Source organism: Sciurus carolinensis, chromosome 8 (genome assembly GCF_902686445.1).
Source record: "Sciurus carolinensis chromosome 8, mSciCar1.2, whole genome shotgun sequence".
NCBI lineage: Eukaryota > Metazoa > Chordata > Mammalia > Rodentia > Sciuridae > Sciurus > Sciurus carolinensis.
In genome coordinates, this window is record NC_062220.1 from 97,726,047 (window position 1) to 97,746,997 (window position 20,951).

At 37.4% G+C, this 20,951-nt stretch overlaps 1 protein-coding gene across 1 annotated transcript in view; it reads left to right on the forward strand.

Moving 5' to 3' along the window:
* Nucleotides 1–20,951, forward strand: part of Pou6f2 (POU class 6 homeobox 2) — a 463,599-nt gene that overhangs the window by 408,985 nt on the left and 33,663 nt on the right. Inside the window, exon 6 of the mRNA XM_047561027.1 lies at nt 5,133–5,273. Coding sequence (XP_047416983.1) covers nt 5,133–5,273 — 141 coding nt within the window. The remainder of the gene's footprint in view (nt 1–5,132; nt 5,274–20,951) is intronic.

Sequence of the window (20,951 nt, forward strand, 5' to 3'; positions counted from 1 at the left end):
ATGAGGAGAATGATAGAACCATAGATCATGGGCAATTATGTTCCAAAGAAAGGTTTTGAGCCTGCTGCATGCCTAAGGCCCTCCTGGAATAAAGGGATAAACACAACAATATAATATCATAGCTAAATTGTCTCATCATGTTGTCATATTTTTGTAAATGAGATTTATAATAATAAAATAATGTTATCAACACATTTTCATGAAAAATATTATGAGTACTGATGTTCAGGTTCAAAAAACCTGAGTTTTTGCCAGGATGCAGGATGTGAGTCTTTAAAAGAGGATAAGGGGCAAGACCAAGAAGAGCATTCCTCCATCACCTCGTGATGGTATCTGTGGTGACATCTCTATGTTGTCATACATATGATGTCATCAAAGAGTGTTCCTGGGGGAGACTTCATTGCAAGTTTTTTTTTCTCATCCCCATGTAGTGTCTGGAGGGAATAAGATGCACAAAACAAGTAGATTTGTAAATATGAACTTATTCTCAATCTGAGGTGAGCACCCAGTATCCATATTAATAGGGAACAGAGAAGTAAGTCATTACAAATCTTAAGGGAATTGTTTTTTAGTAAATCTTTTTTCTTGAATGCTGTCACTATCAAATCAGCAACTGTGAAATTATTTCAAAATATTTTGACATGAAGCAGGAATTACATTCCAAAATGAATGTCCTGTCCTTATGTGAACTAAAAAGTGTACCATGGTGGTGGGGGGACTAGGAAGAATATATTAGGTAGAGTGAAGGGAGCGGAAGGGGTATGGGGGTAGGAATGATAGTAAAGTGAAACAGACATGATTACTTCATGTACATGTATGACGACATGCCTGATGTGATCCTGCAATGTGTAAACAGAAAAATAAGAAATTACACTCCATTTATGTATGATCTATCACAATGTATAAATGCATTCTACTGTCATGTACAACTAATTAGAACAAATAAAATATTAATTAAAAAACATAAACTAAGTTTGAGGATAATGTACTATAAAGAAGGCAATGTCTTCTCTTACTGATCTGTCACTACCAACCCTGGCCTCAGAATCATAACACTGTGTTCTGTACAAATGAGCAAGTCCTATTAATTAGCAAAACCCACACACAAGCAGGTGAACCATGTTTTAAATACTGTTTTTGGATACCCTCCATTCTAAAATACTTTTAAACAGCATTTGTCTTTTAAACCATTAAACTCACCTCATCTAATCACCCACCATGTTAGGTAGCTAATAACTTTCTTCAAACAGCCCTTTTTAAAAAATGTAACTGCTATAAAAATACAGAATAATCATTCTATTCATGTAATTATCAAGGTAAGTAGATATTTATGGGGGCAAGTCCTAATTATGATGAATTGATTAGTTCAAAATTTTCATGCACAGCATGAACTGTAAGAATATTAGCTAACTTGTATTAAAAAAAATGCTATATGCCAGGTATTCTCAAAATTGGCCTGTGTTATCTCATTTAATTCTCATAATAACCCTGTGGTGGTATTATTTTTGCACCCATTTTACTCATGAGAAAATGAAGCATGGTTTACTTATAGTCACAAACCAGGACTGTCTTGCATCAGAGCTACATGATGGATGGGCAGGAGGAAGGTAATGCTTGGAGGTCTACCTCATTGTGACAAAACTATTTTAAAATTTTATGTTGTTATTTTATTCTGTAAAATTCTAGGGGAAAATGTCAAGAAATCAGTGAATCTATGAGTGGGGTTTTAGACTAGCTGCAGATTCCAGAATTATAGCTTGATGTATTCAGACCCAGAATCCATTTGGATGTAACATAAGAATGCTTGCCTTCTGCAAATTCTTGCTTTGAGAGCTTCGGCCTTTATAAACAAGCATGCAGTAGAATTCAGCATGTCTTTCAAGTTGATCTGCTGAAAACGTGACCATATAATACAGTCAGACTTCATTTGGGTCATCCTTTGCTGGTTAGGTACATTGGCAATGAAAGATCTGAAGGCATAAATTTGGCAGCAGCTTCAAAATATCCAGTTGGCCCTGGAACGTTAACATGCTCATTATGTGCATTTATTGTGCATGGGTTTGCCGCTGTCTAAATCTACCCTGAGTCTCCAATCAAGAATAAGTATTGATAGGAACACTGCTAATATGACATGACTGGGGACAATACAGAGTGACATGACCTGAGGTGATGAGGAAAACACTTATGGTTTCCTGAGTATCCCCCGCCCCCTCCCTGCCGCTTATCTTAATGCACATTACATCCCTGCCCCAGCAGTCACAGACAGACAAGCCAAAAGGTATTTATGAAGTTGCACCCATCAACACCATCCATGGTCCACCTGAAATGTTGTCAGCTACAAACTGACTTGTAACCACTGTCCACTATTCTATATGCACCATGCTCAGTGCTTGTAGTTCTTATTCTAGAGCTAGGGGCCAGCCAGGCATCCCCCAGAGCCCAGACACCTTTCACAAAGACCTACCAGGAAATCAGATAGGAAATAAGAGAGTCATCTGAGTTGACATTTGCTCCATGAAGAGGGGAAGACAGCAAAAAGAAGAATAAATTAGATTTCAACTTAAGACCAGGATATAAAGAAAATAAACAGTACTAATAAACAAAACCCATATATCTGTGATTGCTGAAGCAGCCTTCCAGAGCAGTTCAAGTGTACCCATTTCTAACCCACAAACACCAAGATTCAGAAGCACAGTTTTTATTTTTTTGTTTGTTTTGTTTTTTTCAATGCTGGGGATTGAACCCAGGGCCTTGTGCTTATGAGGCAAGCACTCTACCAAATGAGCTATATCCCTAGCCCAAGAAGCACACTGTTAAGTACATAATTTGCTGTATATTCAGAATGATTATTTACTCTTTGTGCAATGCCTGAATTTGCAGCAAATGCCTGGGACCATAGCTGAAGTAATGTTCAAAATAGGAGGAATTCTCAATCTCTACTATTGTATTATATCCAGTGAGTATAATTCCATAACTTCCTATATGAGCTTTTGATTGACCTAGATATTAGAGAAACGTCCTACAATTACTAAAAATATTTTCTCTAAATTAAATAGAAATAAGTGCTTGGCTTCTCAGAGCACTCTATATGCATGGATTTTAATTTTTTATCCAAAATTCAGGAACAAAATGGCCTATTCAACACAAAAACCCTACTGCACATAATTTAATCTTTCTTTGGGAATTAAGAAGCTTAATTCTGAGATCTCCCTGAAACTCAGGAATTTCATTATGATTTCAACTTGATTGCATAAAAGAAATGTAAACACAGCAGTTGGCAAATGACCTGAGAATGGTGCACCCAAGCACAGTGTCTATGCTGACAGGGGCAGATTCCCCAAGCAGTCTCCTGAAGTTACGGCAAAAGTAAGAGAGATAACATGAACTCCTCTCACTCTAGGTAGTCAAGCTAACAACAAAGTTTTCTCTCAGCACATACCATTACTCATTATGTATATACTCTACAAACACAGTCAGTAAACCAAGACCAAAGCCAACCTAAATTTTAAATCCCATGGGGACAATCTGGGATAAGACAGGGTTTCTCTTCTGGCCAAAGAATGAGAATTTTTTTCTCTATAAAAAAGAAAATTGTTCTTGTCTTTAGGAGAGAGATAAAGGCAAAAGACAAAGTAATGAGTTTAAAATGGATTTCCATTCCGACGTAAATGTGCTAGGTCAATGGAAATACTGTAGAACTAGTTTTGTGAAACTCAGTTATAAGTAAATAAAGAAACCAATAAGATAAGGATATCACATTAATGAAAAAATAATTATCAAATTCCAATCCCTTTTTATTTCCTTTGATAATTAGTATTTTCTTCCTCATCAGATGATATAAACTGTAGGCAAATTTCCAAAGGAATTAAGTTCATAAAATAAGTTTTGAAGGAAGAAAAAGGACAGAAAAAAAGAGACTGAGACAGAGAATGAAGGAAGTAAGGAAGAAAAGTTTAAAAAAAAAAAAAAAGAGTAAGAAGCATTTTTAGAAGAGCAACCAGAATTTGAATTAAGTATGGCATTAATTTTTTTTTCCACCAAGTTTTAGCCTTGGCAGGTTTCTGCTAAAATGCAGGAATTTCATGGATGTGGGAACTGGTGATGGAAAATGCATTATTATACACAACATTGTTGTACTTGAGAGAAACTATATGGGGAAAAAATAACACCCTAGAATAAATACAAATGAAATTCATGTATCAAAACCAATACTGTGAAAATAGTTTAAATGTTTCTTGAATTTATATCTAGTCATTAACCTAAATGCAGATTTTAGTTCAAGCCACACTTCTGCCTCATGGTCAGAAGGCCTGAAAACCTGTGGCGTGGAAAATTGGCAGGATAAAGAATATTGAATTGGTCTCCATGGAAAAAACAGATTTTGGCAGCCATAACCTCCTCCCCGAGCTGGTCTCTCTCCCCCTTCTCTTTCTTCCTCCTTGTCTGACTCTTCTTTCAGTAAAGAGGCCAGTAGAAGACCATATATTAGCTAACACAGCAAGGAGAGGTCAATCTGACCATTCACTAAAGGACCTTCCTTCTTGATCTTGAATCCCATGGTCAGAGTGAACCCCCCAAAATGTCTTGGTCCTAGACGCGTCCTCTGAGCACACAGATTTCCTGTTCTACTAACTCTTACTCCCCTTAAAGAAAGAAATGGAGTGGGACATCTGCCACACCCATCAACTCTAAAAGAATCTGCAATTCACAAATGAAAGTGACAAATTCATTTACAAATCTCCCTACCTGATCCTATTTTACTCCCTTGATGATCTCAAGAAAAGCAGATCATTCCCTGAGAGCTTTATATACTCTAGAGGATAAATTCAGGGACTCCTCCAAAATCAGTTCTCCACCCTCCAGGTTCATGCTCAGTCCTTTCAGGACTAGCTTTAAGCCCATGCTCCACTAAGAAGCCCAGTGTTGGTGGAGGTTTTCTTCCAACCTTGTCTCCATTCTTCCCCAAGCCTGGAGCTTCTAAGGGATTCTTCACCAGGCCCCTCCAGTGGGTTCGGGGCCCTTTGCATGAAAGAATTGGGGCGAGAACTACCTCCCACAATGTGAATGTTATGTCCGTGTGCTGTGCCTGTGCCTCTCAGTGGTTTTCACCCTGATCTTTTCTCTCTTTGCAGCTGGTTAATAATCCTCTAGCAAGTCAGGCCGCAGCGGCTGCAGCAGCCATGGGCTCCATAGCAAGCTCACAGGCCTTTGGCAATGCCCTCTCCAGTCTTCAGGGGGTCACAGGTCAACTAGTTACTAATGCACAAGGACAGGTGAGTGGGAGATGGGAACAAGAGTGGATTTTTATGGCAGATTGAACTCGGAAAGGAAATGAATTTCTTTTGCATGACAGTGATATGTAACCGCATCTATCTGAGGCAAATAAATAATGTTTACTAGGAATGTCAAGAATAGGAGAAGGGTTGGGAGGTGTTTCTATATTTTAGAAGCGAGATTTTTCTTTCCTTCCCCTAGGATGTCAAAGTTTTATTTTGTTTTTATTTTTATACAATGACTCATGTTATGACCTTAGTTGAAGAATTTACTTGTCATTGCTGGGGCATTCTTTGAAACAAACAAATAGAAGTTAAATTTAGAAATAAAATTTCAGTTTTTCTTTTTAATTTTGCATTTAAAAAACAAAACTTGGATATGATAGAGGAAACTGGTAACTTTCCTTCCCTAATTGCAGTAGAGTTCTAAACAAGTTTCAATAAAGCCAACTTCTGGGTATATGGGAAACTGAAGAAGTTCTGTAAAAGTAACAAAAGGGTGAGTTAGAAAGATGCCCACTGCAAGTCAGTCCTGTGGCCCCTGCCTCCTGCTGTTTCTCCTGGCAGCTGGGAGGTCTCTTTCTTGGGTGTAGATTTTCTTAATCTGTCAAAGCCAGTTTACATCCTCCTATCATAAGAGTCCCTTCCTTTCCACTGCTACTGTGCCCATGTCACGTTCACCAGAGCTTCGGATAACCCCCACGCCACCGCCCAGAAAACCTAAAAGGTGCATAAAAACAAGCAAGTTGAATCTCACAATACTGGGTGTATCTTTCAATCAAAAGCCCGACACAGAGCCCAACCTCCGTATTAGGACACATGCTTCTCCAAAGTGGCTATTTGTGATCATGAAACGCAGGGAAATCTTTGCATCCTTGCAAAGATTTTTCCTCCCAGAGTTATTTATTTACCCTGCAGTCTGTTTACGTAGTCTCTGCTTGGCCTGCTGTGTGGAGACATTGCAATGTCTTAAACCCTGTTTTTTATTTTACATAAAGAGTAAACAAAGATGCATTATAAGCTAAACCATCTTCATCTACGTCCCAGGGAAAGAAAAAGCTGACCTTGTTATATTTCCTGGGTGGGTACAGGATTGTCCCGTCAGAACCCCGAGGGCTGAACGATGGAGCTTGTCAAAGACAGGCCCCATGTAATGAATCATCTTATCACAGGTGCACACCACACATATTAAAGGAGGGTTGTATGAACACTGTGCCCTCTACAGTAACCTTTCAATGTCTGCTTTAACCCTTGTTCCAATCCCTTTTCATCAAAGGATCATTTTATGCAGCCAGCTCCAAATGGAGGCTCTCAAAAGCCTATTAAGATTTCTGGAGGGATGAGGTGCTGGGGTGGAGGAAAAGTTGGTTTTAATATCTATAACTCATATTCACATCAGGTCAGTCCTGGAAGATGCTTCCTAGGGCTGTGCCCAGAAACAAAATACCTTCTTTCACTCTGCCAGGTGCGTGGCCCTTGAGATGTAAATTTTAAGAGCTTAAGATAGGAACCACTTCCATGGATGGGTATTTCCCTCTGACTCCAATATCCAAGTAAAATACACTACTGTCTTTTACCACTTGAGTATTTATGATGGGTAAAATGCTTTATTATTTAGAAGGAATGTTTTAGGAGTTTTTTTCTTTTTCTTTTTTTCCTGAAGATTTAATGACTGATCATTTCGCCAGTTACAAATTCTCAGGTACTAGAGTTACAATCTTTGCTTGCCTCTGATCCCAGGGATAGCTCCCCAAGTCCAGGTAGCCAGGAGAAAATGATCTTTAAATACAAGACTGATTGGTATTATGCATTCATTCGTAAGCGGTGATTTTACTTTAAAGTTTTTTCTTTTAGAAGTTGTGTTATGGTATTTGATGTAGTAAACAAACTTCTCAAAGTGAAAAAAAATTACATTTACAGAGACATTAATCATGCCCACTCATGATGTCCTGTCTTCATTTTAACACGTGTCCTGTGGTATCTCATCCACCTCCTAGTACAGAAAGAGTCCTAGAGTTAAAATACATTTCCAGCAGGTGATTCGGCCACATTCATGAAACACTATGTTTTTTTGTCTTAATCTTTGGGTATAAACACAGTCATTTTCCCAAAAAAAGGTGCATGTTCTGCATCTGTTAGCACAGAAATACATGTTTGAGCTTTATGAAGCAGAGGTAAACAACCTGTAGTCAAATTATACCAAAAATATACAAACAAAGATTATTTCATTTGTGTCTATGTGTGTGTGTGTGTGTGTGTGGCTAGTGTTAGGGTAAAACAAAAGATAAGAATTCATTAGAACCAGTTTAGTACAATTAGCCTTGCTCAAAATACCATGTAAACTGAAATTCCTATACTATTTCAATTTCTTAAAAGTCTCCATAGAGTTTTCCCAGAAAAGGTACAAAGAGAAAACTCTTAATATATTTAGAGATTCTTTTACTAGAGCTTTTGACATCAACTATTTTCTTTCTTTCTTTCTTTTCTTCTCTTCTTTCTTTCTTTCTTCTTTTTTTAACATTTGAAATTTGCCCATCAGTGAATACAATCATTGCATTTTATTTTAGATGTGACCTCACAGGGCATCTGTGTTATCTTGACACAGAAGATCTATTAAGTGGCTTCAAGACCATGCTCAGTTTAAAAACATATTTTTTATTTTTTTTGCCACTAACATTCTTCAATTTGAAAATTGATATAGTTGTTCCCATTTGAAAACTGGAAAATTTCTTATAAAACAATTTGGATATATGATTTCTCTTGAAATTGGAAGGTCTAACACACTGAACCTATATTCTCTCATGGTAGTAAGCCACTAATGCTAGTTGGAATATTTTCTCCAGTACCTGTACCCACATCATATATGTATGTTACCTGCTTGGTGCTGTAGGTATTAAAATCCTGAGCCCTGATTAACTACTGCACATTTTCAATAATACCTCTTAAATATAGAATTTCATTCAATATAATGAACACTGGATTTTGTACCTGCTGTGTGTAAGATACTGGACTGAGGAATAAGATAACAAGGTCCACTTCCTCTTGGAATTTGTTCTAGTCTTATAGACAATTATGGGTTGAATTGTATCCCCCTATAATAAATTTTAAGTTCAAGTTCTAAAAAAAAAAAGAAAGAAAGAAAGAAATTTGCCCAGGGGTAAAAGCATTAAAATCTAAGCCTAAGTTTGAAAAGCACATTTTCCTGATACGTTATACTGATTGGTGAGGCTAGGCGTGTAGAGAAGGTATCAAGTGGGATAATTCTATTCCAAAGTGCTCTAATCTTCATTCCCTACCTAAGATTCTTTTGGCCACCTGGAAACAAAAAAAAGATAGAATTGCCCAGTAGATAAGAATCCTACCTTCGAATCTTGGGTTGGATTTAGGCCCCATCTCTTCCTGGTCTTATAATCTTGGAGCAATGACTTAACCAACCCAAGCCTCAACCTCACCCCTAAAATTCAAATGGAAACAATGCAAGGCAGTCAACCACCCCCAACCTGTGCAAGCCCCTGGCATTCAGCACAAGTGACACCAGGTCTGCTGCCTCAGGTGGGCAAATGCCCACCCCACATGGGGAGACATGCCAGAATCTTCCTTCAGGCTCTTGGCCTTCCACTCTCAACAGGAAGAAATCTCACAAACTAGCAGTTTGTTTCCCCATCTTGGAATCTGTGTTTCCATTCACTGTATTCCAGTAAATTGAGAGAGATGGGAAATCTTGCTATATCGAGGGGTTATTTTGTCTGCTCCCATTTTTGTTCAGTAAGTATGAGCAAATATGAAAGGAAAACTGTCATTTCTATAAGTTCTAATTCTGCCCATTTATGTACCATTAATTCAAAAGGCAGGCACTACTATTTAATATGGTTATTCATTTTAACAGAAATGTTACATTCTAAAGTCACAAAGCACATGTCTCACCCAGGGATGTTAAGGGGTTTTAAAATTAGGTCATACTCAACTTTAAGATGGGAAGGAAGCAAATGTCCTCCTGGTTATTAGTGGTCATAAAACTGATATTGGATATGGCATTGCTACGAACATTGTAGTTCTCTTTACTTAGTGGATCGGGAATTCGTGCAAGTATTGGTAGGCAATGGAATAAGCACTAGAGATGGACTTTGAATCCCAGGTTGGCCAATAGCTAGCTCTATGATCTATGACAAATTCCTTGAGCCCTCTGAGCCTCAGTTTTCCTGACTATAAAATAAGAATGATAAAATCTAAGCCCCTAAGGTGTAAGCATTAAATGAGATAGTGTGACCAAAAAAAAAAAAAAAAACAAAACAAAAAATACCCCCACCCCAGTTCCTGAGTACACAGGTAAAGTTTCAATAAATGTTAACCATAATTATCTTTTTCATCACCACTTAGAGTTTTGTCTTACATATTTGGTTTGCATATGCAGCAAGAGGCAGTAGGTATACAGGCAAAGAGAAAGGGTTCTGGAACCAGACTGTCATTCACTAGTCAGGAGGCCTTGGGCAATGTCCCTATTCTCTCTGTGCCTCAAGCCCTTCATCTGAAAAGTGGGAATAATAATGACACCGGTTCCGAGGATTAAAGTGCGTAGAATGGAGTCAGACTCACAATCTTCCCTCACTCCATAAATGCTATCTGTTAATCAAGATGATACGTGTTTTTAGTTCATAGCTTCACATAAACCTGTGTTAGAGTCTATGTGTGAATAATCTGAAAGAGTGAGAATCTTAGTAGTAGGGCGTTAAGTTATTCTAGGGAAATCTCATCTTTATTCTGGATAGTTCAGCAGTGGGTAGGGGGAGTGCGAATGTGTGTGTGTGTGTGTGTGTGTGTGTGTGTGTGTGTGTGGTGTGTATGCTCCTAATACACATTCGGTGAGTATGTTCAGGATTTGGCAAGTAGATTTAACATCGATTTGTTCAGCTATAGAATTGGCTCTCCTTGTGCCCCTGGCAATATCTCCTTATTGGCATTATTACAGAAAAGTAAAAGCAAATGAAATTTTATTTTATCCTGGGGTTAAAGAAAGCATTTTACATTTTAACTGAAGCTCAGAATGTTTCCTGATGAAATTAAGTCCTCGACCACTATGAAGTTTTCTTAAGTGGTAGCAAGTAAACTCCAAGACCTGCTTTCCCTTTGGTCTTTAAAGAGTCAGTCAAGGAAAAACAAAAAAGAAACTACACAACATTATTTTAAAAGTACAAATAGAAGAACAAAGGTAAAGAGACCCACACAGGTTATTCAATAATAGACAAAATATAATACAATTAAATGACGGCTGAGCAGAATCAATTTGGTGAGACAGAAGGATTTGCTGTAGCAGTGTGGGATAGAAGCTACCTTCTAAAATGATTCCAAGGCCACGATGAAAGGAAAAGTACCTATGACCTTTGCATTGTGGCTTAGAGGATATACCCTTGATTGTACAAACCTGTTACTTGCCTGTATTCAACCGCTCTGAACTGGAGAAGGGTGGATGGAGAGGTAGGAATCACTGGCACTTCATGTGTACACACCAACTGTCCAATATCACTTTCAAATGTGCTTAAAAATACATATCTTAGAATTGAAGAAACATGATGCTTACATATGGATGTTCCTTTGAATTGTAATAATGAACTAAATAACAACATCTCCAGAGGGCAGCAGGGTAGCTAAAAGCATGGGTTTTAACTGGAATGCAAAGCACTGTCATTTATGAGTTGTGGGGCTTTGGATAAGTTATATAACTTTTCTGGGCCTCTGTTCTCTCATCAGTAAAAAGGAAATGATAAGGCTTCTCACATGTATTTGTTGTGGGGCTAAACGTGGTAATAGGAAAAGTGCTTAGCATAGTTCCTGATATGTCCCAGGCATTTAATAAATTATACCTATTCCCTTTCAAATGAAAAGCCAGCAGCTGACCCTGCTATGCGCTGCTAAAGTAATTTAGCACATAATTTAAATAGGAAGATGAGAATCTTTTAGAGCAAATCACTACAAGATGAACAAAGATAAAGTTATAACAAATGCTAATCTCAGCCAAAGGATTGAGAGATAATGAATCCATTCAATAAGTGTCTATTGAGCCCCCCTATAGGTTTTATTAGATCTGCTTAAAGAACTAACAAAACCATAACTGCACACATTTATAAAACTATTTCCAATCCCTGTGGAAAAGAAATAGTATGTGATTCTGACCACGTGACCAAAGCAAATGAGGTACTTTGGATATAATGGGCCAAAACCAACTGACCAAGAATTTAGGGAGTTTCACATATGTTCTTGTATTTCTTTTTTAATAATGACATGCATAAAATGTATATCAACTAACTGTACAGAAACCACAAGACACCCTATCTACATATTAGTTTTGTTTCTCTCATTCATTTTAAAAAGGAACAAAAGATGGAATTGGGATGTAACTCAGTGGTAGAATATTTACTTAGCATGCATGAGGTTCTGGGTTCAACTCCCACCCCTAAAAAAAATACAAACTGAAAATTGATACCCTTTCTTCCCATTCCCAAGGTAATTACATAGATAAATCGGTGGCTCCTTTCCATGCAATATTGCATTTTTTTACTACAAAATATTAATTGAGAAAGCAAGATACAAAATGCATATGGAATGATACCATTTTTTTAATACAAAGAAGCAATAGAATATATTTAGACATTTTGCAAATATAGGAATCAAACATGTTTTGTCGAAACTTCAGAGATGAGGCTGTTTTCTCATAAATATTATGAACAGAGCAACCTATTGATATAATATGTTTAACTAATGGTTTTGACCATGTTTTCCAAACCAAAACTCCAAACAGTCTGACAAAAGATTTTTTTAAATATATATATATATATATATATATATATATATATATTTTTTTTTTTTTTTAGATGTCGATGAACATTTATTTTATTCGTTTATTTATACGTGATGCTGAGAATCAAACCCAGTGCCTCACACATGCTAGGCAAGTACTCTATCACCGAGCCACAACCCCAGCCCCCGGACAAAATATTTTATTTTCTCATTTGCAAATGCCATCATACGAAGTTCTTTTAAAAGGTGTAAAACTTAAATCCCATTGAGTAAACTATATTCCAAGTACCATTTTTCAAAGAACATTTTTAAAATCATCTCTGCCTAGAGACTGGGAAATATATATTCGTGGGGTTACTACCATTATAAGAATTTTATCCTGGCTTCATCGAAGTAATAAAGATAAAACAACAACAATAAACAACCTCGATCTTTCTACTAACTTATCAAATCTGCCCTTCGAGCCCGGTAAAGAGCTTTATTTCCTCATTTCAGGAGAAGCGATTGCATTAATGTAGGATTTCCTTAAATGTGTGTCTTATGAGACCCTCAAGATGCTCCACGATCCAGGGTTCCCGGGTCAGATGAGCTGCCCCGCTCTTTAGCTTGGTGCCCGCCACGAACTCCCGTCCTGCGGGGCAGGGACTCTGGCAGCTTATTCGGCTGGGTGGAAACAGGCGGGCGGGCAGCCCCAGGGAATTTAACTTTCTTAACCCTTCTTTCCCCAACCCAACACTTCACAGAATTCACACCCTCCGAGTAGGCTTTAGATGACACTACGGGAAGTAATTCACGCTCATTCTTATCCATGTTTCTAAAATGAGAAATAATCATTTAAATCAGAAAAGAACTTCGTCCAGGAAGGTTTGCTTTGCACTCGGGCTTTGCTTCTGGTCTGCTGTTTTGTTGGTTACTTATCACGTTTCAAAGAAATAAGGGGTTTCAGACCATTCCAAGCACTCCCTGGGACTCATAATATACAAATCGAGTGCAAATTAATGTGTGGTTGTCCCAAGGCCCTCGCCCAAGTGACGCTGTCTTTGGAGTTTTGTAATCTGCTATATGACAGGTCAGAAGTTGAGTCCAGGGAAGTGGTTGATGGTGCCAGTGAAGTTCAGCCTTTGAGTCCTCGCCTTTCTGAGTTGTGGGTCTCTTGGGTACACGGTGCTAAGCAGTGACTGCGGGCTTCCGTCTTCCTGGGAGGCTCGGCCACCAGGGTGGTTCTACCGCTGACACGCAGCACGGATCAGGGCTCAAAGCACAGCGGCGCCACCAGCAGAAGCACAGCGCTGTCCCTCATCCAGGCAGCCTATTGTTCAGTCCAGATTTTACCCACGCTGCCAAACACCTCCCCTCTCTCCGCCTCACGCTCCACCCCTCATTCCCCACCTCCATTTCCGAAATGAAAGGGTCATCAGTCTAAAAAGCTGTTCAACTTAACTTTTAAAAGCCTCCTCTGAGATCTTTCTTTCCACCCTTCTTCATCAGCAAAACTCAGTCATACAACTTATTACGTGCAATAAAACGGATGGGCAGGAATATACAGTTTTTAAAAACCCAGTGTGAGAGTCTGCCCCTGAAGATTGAGTAGAGAGGACCTGTCTCTCGCCTAAAGCAGAATGTTGTGCGGTCAATTTTTTTTTTTTTCTTTTTTTTTTTTTTTCTCTGATCACCGCAACATTTTGTTTTTTCTTCGCTTTGCTTTTAATTCATTTTCCTGCAATGGGGTAATCTTTTCTCTCGTGTAGGCCCCTTAGTCAAGACTGTTGGCACATCCATTCTGTCTGAAGGTTAGAAGAGGGGCCAATTAACTGCTGAAGCATCCCAATTAAGAGCTATAATTCTAAGTAGGTAGTAAGTTACAAGATGCCATTTACAGCGCTAGTCAGAGCTACCTGACTTTTTTGAATGTTTTTTTACTAGGACATTTGCATTCCAATTAATGCAACCTTATGGCAAAATTCTCTCACTAATTATCACGTGGCTCATTTCAGTATGCCCAGCTCTTTAACCGTCTTAATTCTGTATGAGTGCTAGGTTTTATCTGGATGCTCCCTTGGGTCAACCATCTTCTAGAAAAGAACAATGAAAATAATATCTCCCCTGCACTAAGCCTGTACTATACGACTGGTGTCATCAATAATCTCCTGGAGCAACTCACAGTAGGTTTGATTATTCCAGCTGTGCAGATGAGCAAACTCTCAAGATGTCCAGGGTTAAGTGATTCCCTGGAATAAAACCTTTTGTAAGTGATAGAACTGAGATTTTGGCCCAGAGTCCACACCCATTTTCTTATACCACCCTGATTTCCTGTGGTTCAAACATCTGGTTTATTTCCTGGATGCTCCATAGACATATCAGAACCTCTGGAACTTTCATTTCTCCATCTGCAAATGAGAGCTATACCTCTTGGCCTTCAATCTCACAGACTTCTCTTGAAGTTGTACATACACATATACTTGAAAATTCTTGCTATAAATATAAGGTAATTTTATATCTGTTATCACCATTATTATTTTTGTTGATCAAAGAAATTGGAGAGGTAAGTCTCTAAAACAATAAGTTAGCCTTAGAAAGTCTATCTCAGGTCGGTACATCACCTTACTAGATTTGGCCTGGTCAGATCATAAGTCTCCTGCCTCCCAAAAGGCATGGTAACCATGAGGAAAGAAGCCCATGTTAGGCACAAGAACACACACACACAAACACACACACATACTTTATAATCCTCAGGGTAGCAGATCTAAAGGTCTATTTAATATATTAAAGTTTTATGTGTACAACTTTTAAGTGGGTCATATGGCATTACTGTACCTAATATAATATCTGCCAAATGAAAATGGCAATTGTTTATTTACTTGATTTTCAATTTATTTTAACAGTTCACTATTGCTCTAAAGACTAAACAATATAAAAGATGTTAAACATTTAGCACTCTGATAGTGAATACCAAGTCTGTCCTGACCCTCCCTGATCCCTTGACCACATCTCTCTTGAAATCATGGTCCCTCCAGCATACAGAGAGGACTTGTTTGACAATTTTGAGTTTACTGACCATACCATTAGTAACCAGCTGAGCTGAACAACCTTGTTTTCTCCAGATTAAAAGCAGCAACCAGCTAGGTGATGGCCAGCCTGCTTCCCTAACATGACTATGTGGTTACTGAACATAGTAGCATCCACATTCTCTGTAAAAAGTGGATCACAGGGATATTACCTAGTAGGTTCATGTAAGTACTCTTGATTTCCTCTGGTGCCCTAGAATAAAAACATTCCCATCTACCTTCAATAAATCTGTAGGTGATGTTAGCAAGTCATCTCAGGTAACCAAAGGGAAGGAACAAGTGACATGGAAGTTGAGGATTTAGTTGCAACTTAAAAATGGAAGGTTTTTAATGTGAGGATCTTCTCAGTATCATTGGGCTATAAGAGAACTATTTTTTAAATATAAAAGTGTCCTTGAGAGAAAGGATACTTATGTTTAAAAGACGATACACATATTTCTTAAATGAACACAAAAGGGAGTGGCATAGTATGCTCAGGACGTAGTAGTCTCAGGACACTGAGAACTCATTTTGATTTTTGAGATCTCAAAATCATGTTTTAAGATATATAAAAAATACAACTTCTTCCCCTTCAGGCTTGCATACAAATAAGAACATAGAAGTGGGGATGTTATCTATGGTTTTATGTTTCTCGACTTATTTCTGCTATGAAGAGCTAAGATGAATCAGAAAACACTAAGAACTTGTTCTCAGAAACCAAACATGATTAAGCAAATATATTTTAAAGTTAAATGTATTATTTTTTAACTCTGAGTTGTGGATTAAGTTAATGATTATATAATCAAATAGCTCACTGTTTTTCAATGTTAAGTATCACTACATCCGCTTCTCCATTATTTAAAAACATAAATTAAATGTCTAATTTGTGAATGATTTCATCTGGCAAGACTGGCAAAAAACATGTTCCTGATAAAGCTATACTTCAAAAATAACATAAAATTTCAAAATTCAGGTTATTGGCATTAATTGTAAATCATTGAGCCTAGAACAAGACAGTCAAGAAATCATTATGTTAGGAATTTAGCAATAATAATAAGTCACATTTCCCCAGGACCAAATATGAAGTACTAATTTTTTAGGGACATTTAAAGTAAAAGCCAGAAAACTCTGAGAAATCCAGTTGGAAGAATACATCTGTCCCTCTTTCCTTTCATCTATCAAAAACTGCCTAATCATTAGGGATAAAGGTGCAGATTGATCACCTATGAAAACGGGGATGCAATATTATGAGAAAAACTCATCAGCATAATTCTAATGAGTTGTGGTCTTTGTTGTGAGAAATGAGAAATTCTGTGGTCTCACCCTAAAGAACATTAAGAAAACATTACTTACAGGAAATTGAAAAAGTAATATATGTTAGAATGATGAGGACAACTTTTTTCTGATTGAACAGATAGATAAATATTGCAAGCAAGTATCAAAACACGTTTAATTTTGCCACAACAATGGATATTCTCTTCATAAAAAGCACATGAATCATCTTGAACTCATGGAACTGGGTGATGATAAACAGATGCATCTTTAATGGCACTTGGGGTAGCCTCTTTCCCTACCCTATTTTCTTCTTTTCTTACAGGCTTGTTTTGTTGTTTATCCTAATTTAAATTCAGCTTTACAGCCTGAGTGCACTCACTGCGTATAAACACAGACCTAGGAGATGCTAAATATGTATAGCACTTTCTTGAGCAACTGCCAAACATTTTCTTCACCAATTCCCATTGAATAAGAACCTATTTCAATGAAGGGTGAATTTGGAATATTGGAGATCACTGGTCCCTGATTAGATTTTTTGCTATCACTGCAGTAGCTATCTCCTTTTTTTTTTTTTTTTTTTTCTCCTCTCATTTGGGAAAAAATATAAAATAAACAGCTCGTAGGTCCAGGGCCTCATTTGGGAATGTTTGCTAAAGCTTCTAAGGACAAGCCTTGAGTCAAGGTGTTCTCCCAAGCAATAAATAACTTTAATCTGATTTAGTCTTTTAATCTGGTACCAACAGGCAGAAGCAGAAATACTTTTCTAAACTCTAAGTATATTTTGCTCATATTAAAAGTTAAAGTCTTAGGCAAAGTCAGGTAAAGGTTCACAAACTTGGTCTTTCTGCAAAAAGATGGCTTCACCCCAGTTGTGATACTCTTTTGAAAGGAAAAAGAAAAACAACTGTTTTTGCAATTCCACAATATTGGCAGTTGCAGAGAACATGAAAAGAACTGGCGTTTAATTTGTAATCATTGGAGAAAAGGGGAAATGATGATAAAAAAAAAAGTTTCCAGTTCATCCTAAGAATTTGTCTTTGTTTTCTGGTTCATAGAAAATTCTTGAATTTTCTAGTGGACAAATATAATGGAAATGTAAAACCATTGAAGAGAATTGGAAATTGAAGTATTAGATCATCTTTACAAATATTTTCATTTTCTCTAGCTGAATAAGTAATATTCAAATAAATAAATAAATAAAGTGAGAAAAAAGAATAAATAATGTGAGAAGCTACAAAACAAAAACTAAGGCTACAAATAGCTTGAAGGAATTTGCTTTATGAAACATTAGATGTGCCTTATTTGGGAAAGTTTGCTAAAGCTTCTAAGGACAAGCCTGAAATGTCATTTTTTATTCTAATTAGGATTCTATAGATGGGAAAATTAAAATATATTCATAGATCGGGGAGGCTTTGCGAGAGCATGGTAGAATGGAGCCACTGTTTACCAGCAAGAAATTCACAGAATCCTTGTGGAAGTATCAAGAAGTACAGAGGTTATGACTGTAGTCTGGTCACTGAGGAGGAACATTATTCTATTCCCCAACATATGTCTGTCATTTCTGTTCTCCAGTAGAAAACTAGCAGTTTCAATTTATGTCCTTGGAAATCAGAGGTCCCAATGGGCCAACTTTTCCCCTATCCCCCATAAATTAACCTAGTCCTGATTGTTACCTAACCTCTGCAGCATTTCAGCCATCTTCTTTCTTCCTTTTCTTTCTTTCTTTCTTCCTTTTCTTTCTTTCTTTCTTTCTTTCTTTCTTTCTTTCTTTCTTTCTTTCTTTCTTTCTTTTTCTTTCTTTCTTATATAGTCAGGGTGGTTTAAAAGCAAGATTTAAAATAGCCATATTTCTCAAACTCCTAATATCTAGAACAGTGCCTGGTACACAGTGGGCATTCACTAAGTGAATTAATTTTTTTATAATATTGGCCTTCCTCAAAGATTGTTTTTTAAAATACTATCAGTTTAGAAGAGAGAATAAGAAACTATTTCAATGAACACAGGTGTCCAGTGACACCCTTGATTACGTAAACAACCAGTTTTCAAAAGGAGCAGTCTCCAAAGACCACCTAAAGTCTTTGACAGTTGCAGCAGTTTCTAGGAGGGAAAAGAACTTGTAGAACTCTTGTCAACAGTAGGAGTTTTAGGTTTTATAAATTGCTCCCATCTTGACTATCCTGCCCTTGGGGAGAATAGGCTGTCCTCATAGGCAGGTTGCTGGTGCCATGTGAGAACAAGATCTACAGAACAATTCTATTAATCCAAAAGAAAGGTCTCAAAGAATTCACATGACTGGGTAATTTCCCCGTCTTCTTTAGTGGACATTTGTGCAATGTGATATGGCTTTGCACTATGCGCATAGCAGGCCCTCAGAAAGGATATACTGAGTGAGTGAATGAATATGTGAGTGACCATTCTGTAAATTTGTGATGCATGAGTGAATGCATGAGTAAAACAACCTCTTAGTTTTAAATCCATTACAGAATAAAGCAGAGGGGTTCTGCCAATGAATATGCGGCCAATATCTACAGTCTGTAAGACATACTTTTAATATGTAAAATATTAATATTTGTACAAACCTAGCCAAACAAGCACTCAAAACCTTTAAGTATGCTACCATAAGTAGTACACTTCCAGGGGGAAATCTATGTGCTAACCACAAAGCAATAAATTTCTGAAGCACAGAACAAAATGGCAACTTCCATCCATTTCTGAAAGTGTCCTTCCAAATAGCACTTCCCTTACCCAAATTCTCATTTCTTGCTGAGGATCTTCAAATTTGGAGAATTTTGAGATTTTTTTTTTTTTTTTCTCGATAACTGCTAAATTCTCCACATTTTCTTCCCACACTGAGTGTTACTTGTTTGGTCTTTTAGGAGAACCACTTTGTATCATGGGATATTTCTCCCCAGTCATCAACTGATTCTAACATTATGCCTGTCTTAATCCATTCAGGCTGCTTCAGTAAAATACCATAGACTGTGAGGTTTATAAACAACAAAAATTTATTTTTCACAGTTCTCAAGGTAGATCAATCCAAGATCAAGGTGCAAGCAGATTCAGTGTCTGTTGAGGGCCCACTTCTTGGTTCATAGCCAGTCATCTTCCTTACTGTGTCTCACATAGTGGAAGAAGTCTTTTTTCATAAGGACACTAATCATAAAGCCCTCATGACCTAACTACTTCCAAAAGGCCTCACCTCCAAATACCATCACACTTGAAATAGGTTTCAACATGTGAAGTTTGGAGAGTCATAAAGAGTCTGTCTACAGCAATTTCCAAGTGAACCCTGACAATAGCTGGAGACAAAGTTTTGTATAACTGACTCTGTCCTGTCCTGTCTTCATTTTCCCACTTTCTAGTTGAGTAAAAATATGCAGAGAAGTAGAAGGAAAACAGCACCATAGAGAAACCAAGAATTCCTATATAATCCAGAACTTGCCAAAGTGCTTTTAAATACAGTAAGTGCTGAATTTTCAGACATAACTTTAAAACTGATGTTGATGGCAAGCATCTATGCTTTGTTCAGGAAAAGGGTGCAATTTCTGGACACTGATTGCTATCCACCTGTCCCTCTAAGAACAGACCACTTAATTCTCATCTCAATGTAGTATCATCTGTGTAAATTTAATTTAATGTTTTGATTACATGCTGGATCAAATCTTTTTTTATCAATGTTTTCTAACACTTGAGTAGGAACCCCAAATAAAGGAGAAAATAGCAAATCTCACAATTACAGTAATCTATGTAAGTATAGATATTATGGGGCATCTTAAAATAAAAATTTTAAGGAAAAAAAAAATAAAATGAAGCACTTGTCTCCAGAGAGCAGAGTGTGCCAGATTCAGTTGTAGTGTTACTGTAGTGGGAACTGTCAACTGCTCAGAACGGCACCAAGACTGCTAACTTCATTTTGCCAAAGAACCCGAGAAAGATTCAGGTCCAATAAGGATGATCAGTGTATCAATCGAGTTGACTCTTACCTGGGAGGCCTGTCAGTTCCCTGAGAGATGTGGAGTTTCTTCTGTGACGTTTGCTGCTAATGGGCTGCACAACTAGGTTCAACCTATGATCTATAAGCAAATTTTTCCTGTAAAGCACCCTTGAAATTGACATTATCCACCCTGTCCTACATCATTAAGATTCGATAGGATTCTTTCATCCCACCTTATCATTTGTAATTGGAAAACACAGACATACACTGTAGATTTCTTTTGTCTCAACAATTAAACAAATTTAAAAAAATGTGTTCAAGAGTGTGTCTAGGAGTTTCAGATACTTTTGCATTTAATTAAGGAAAAGAGAGGAAAGGGAGATCCACAAAAGTTCATCTTTATTGTACTTTAGAAATATTGCCGATTACTCATGAGAATAACCTTGCTAACATAATTGCCGAATGACCAGTTCAGAATTGCTTCTGACTCTTCCCTCTGACATTTTCTCAGATACTGACACTACTGTCCCCTTTGGTAGGCACTGGCTTCCCCTGGTATAATTTTAAGATTTTCAAAAGCTTTGGAGAAACTTCAGCAACTAATGCTTTTAAGTAGAATTTATTTTAATGTCA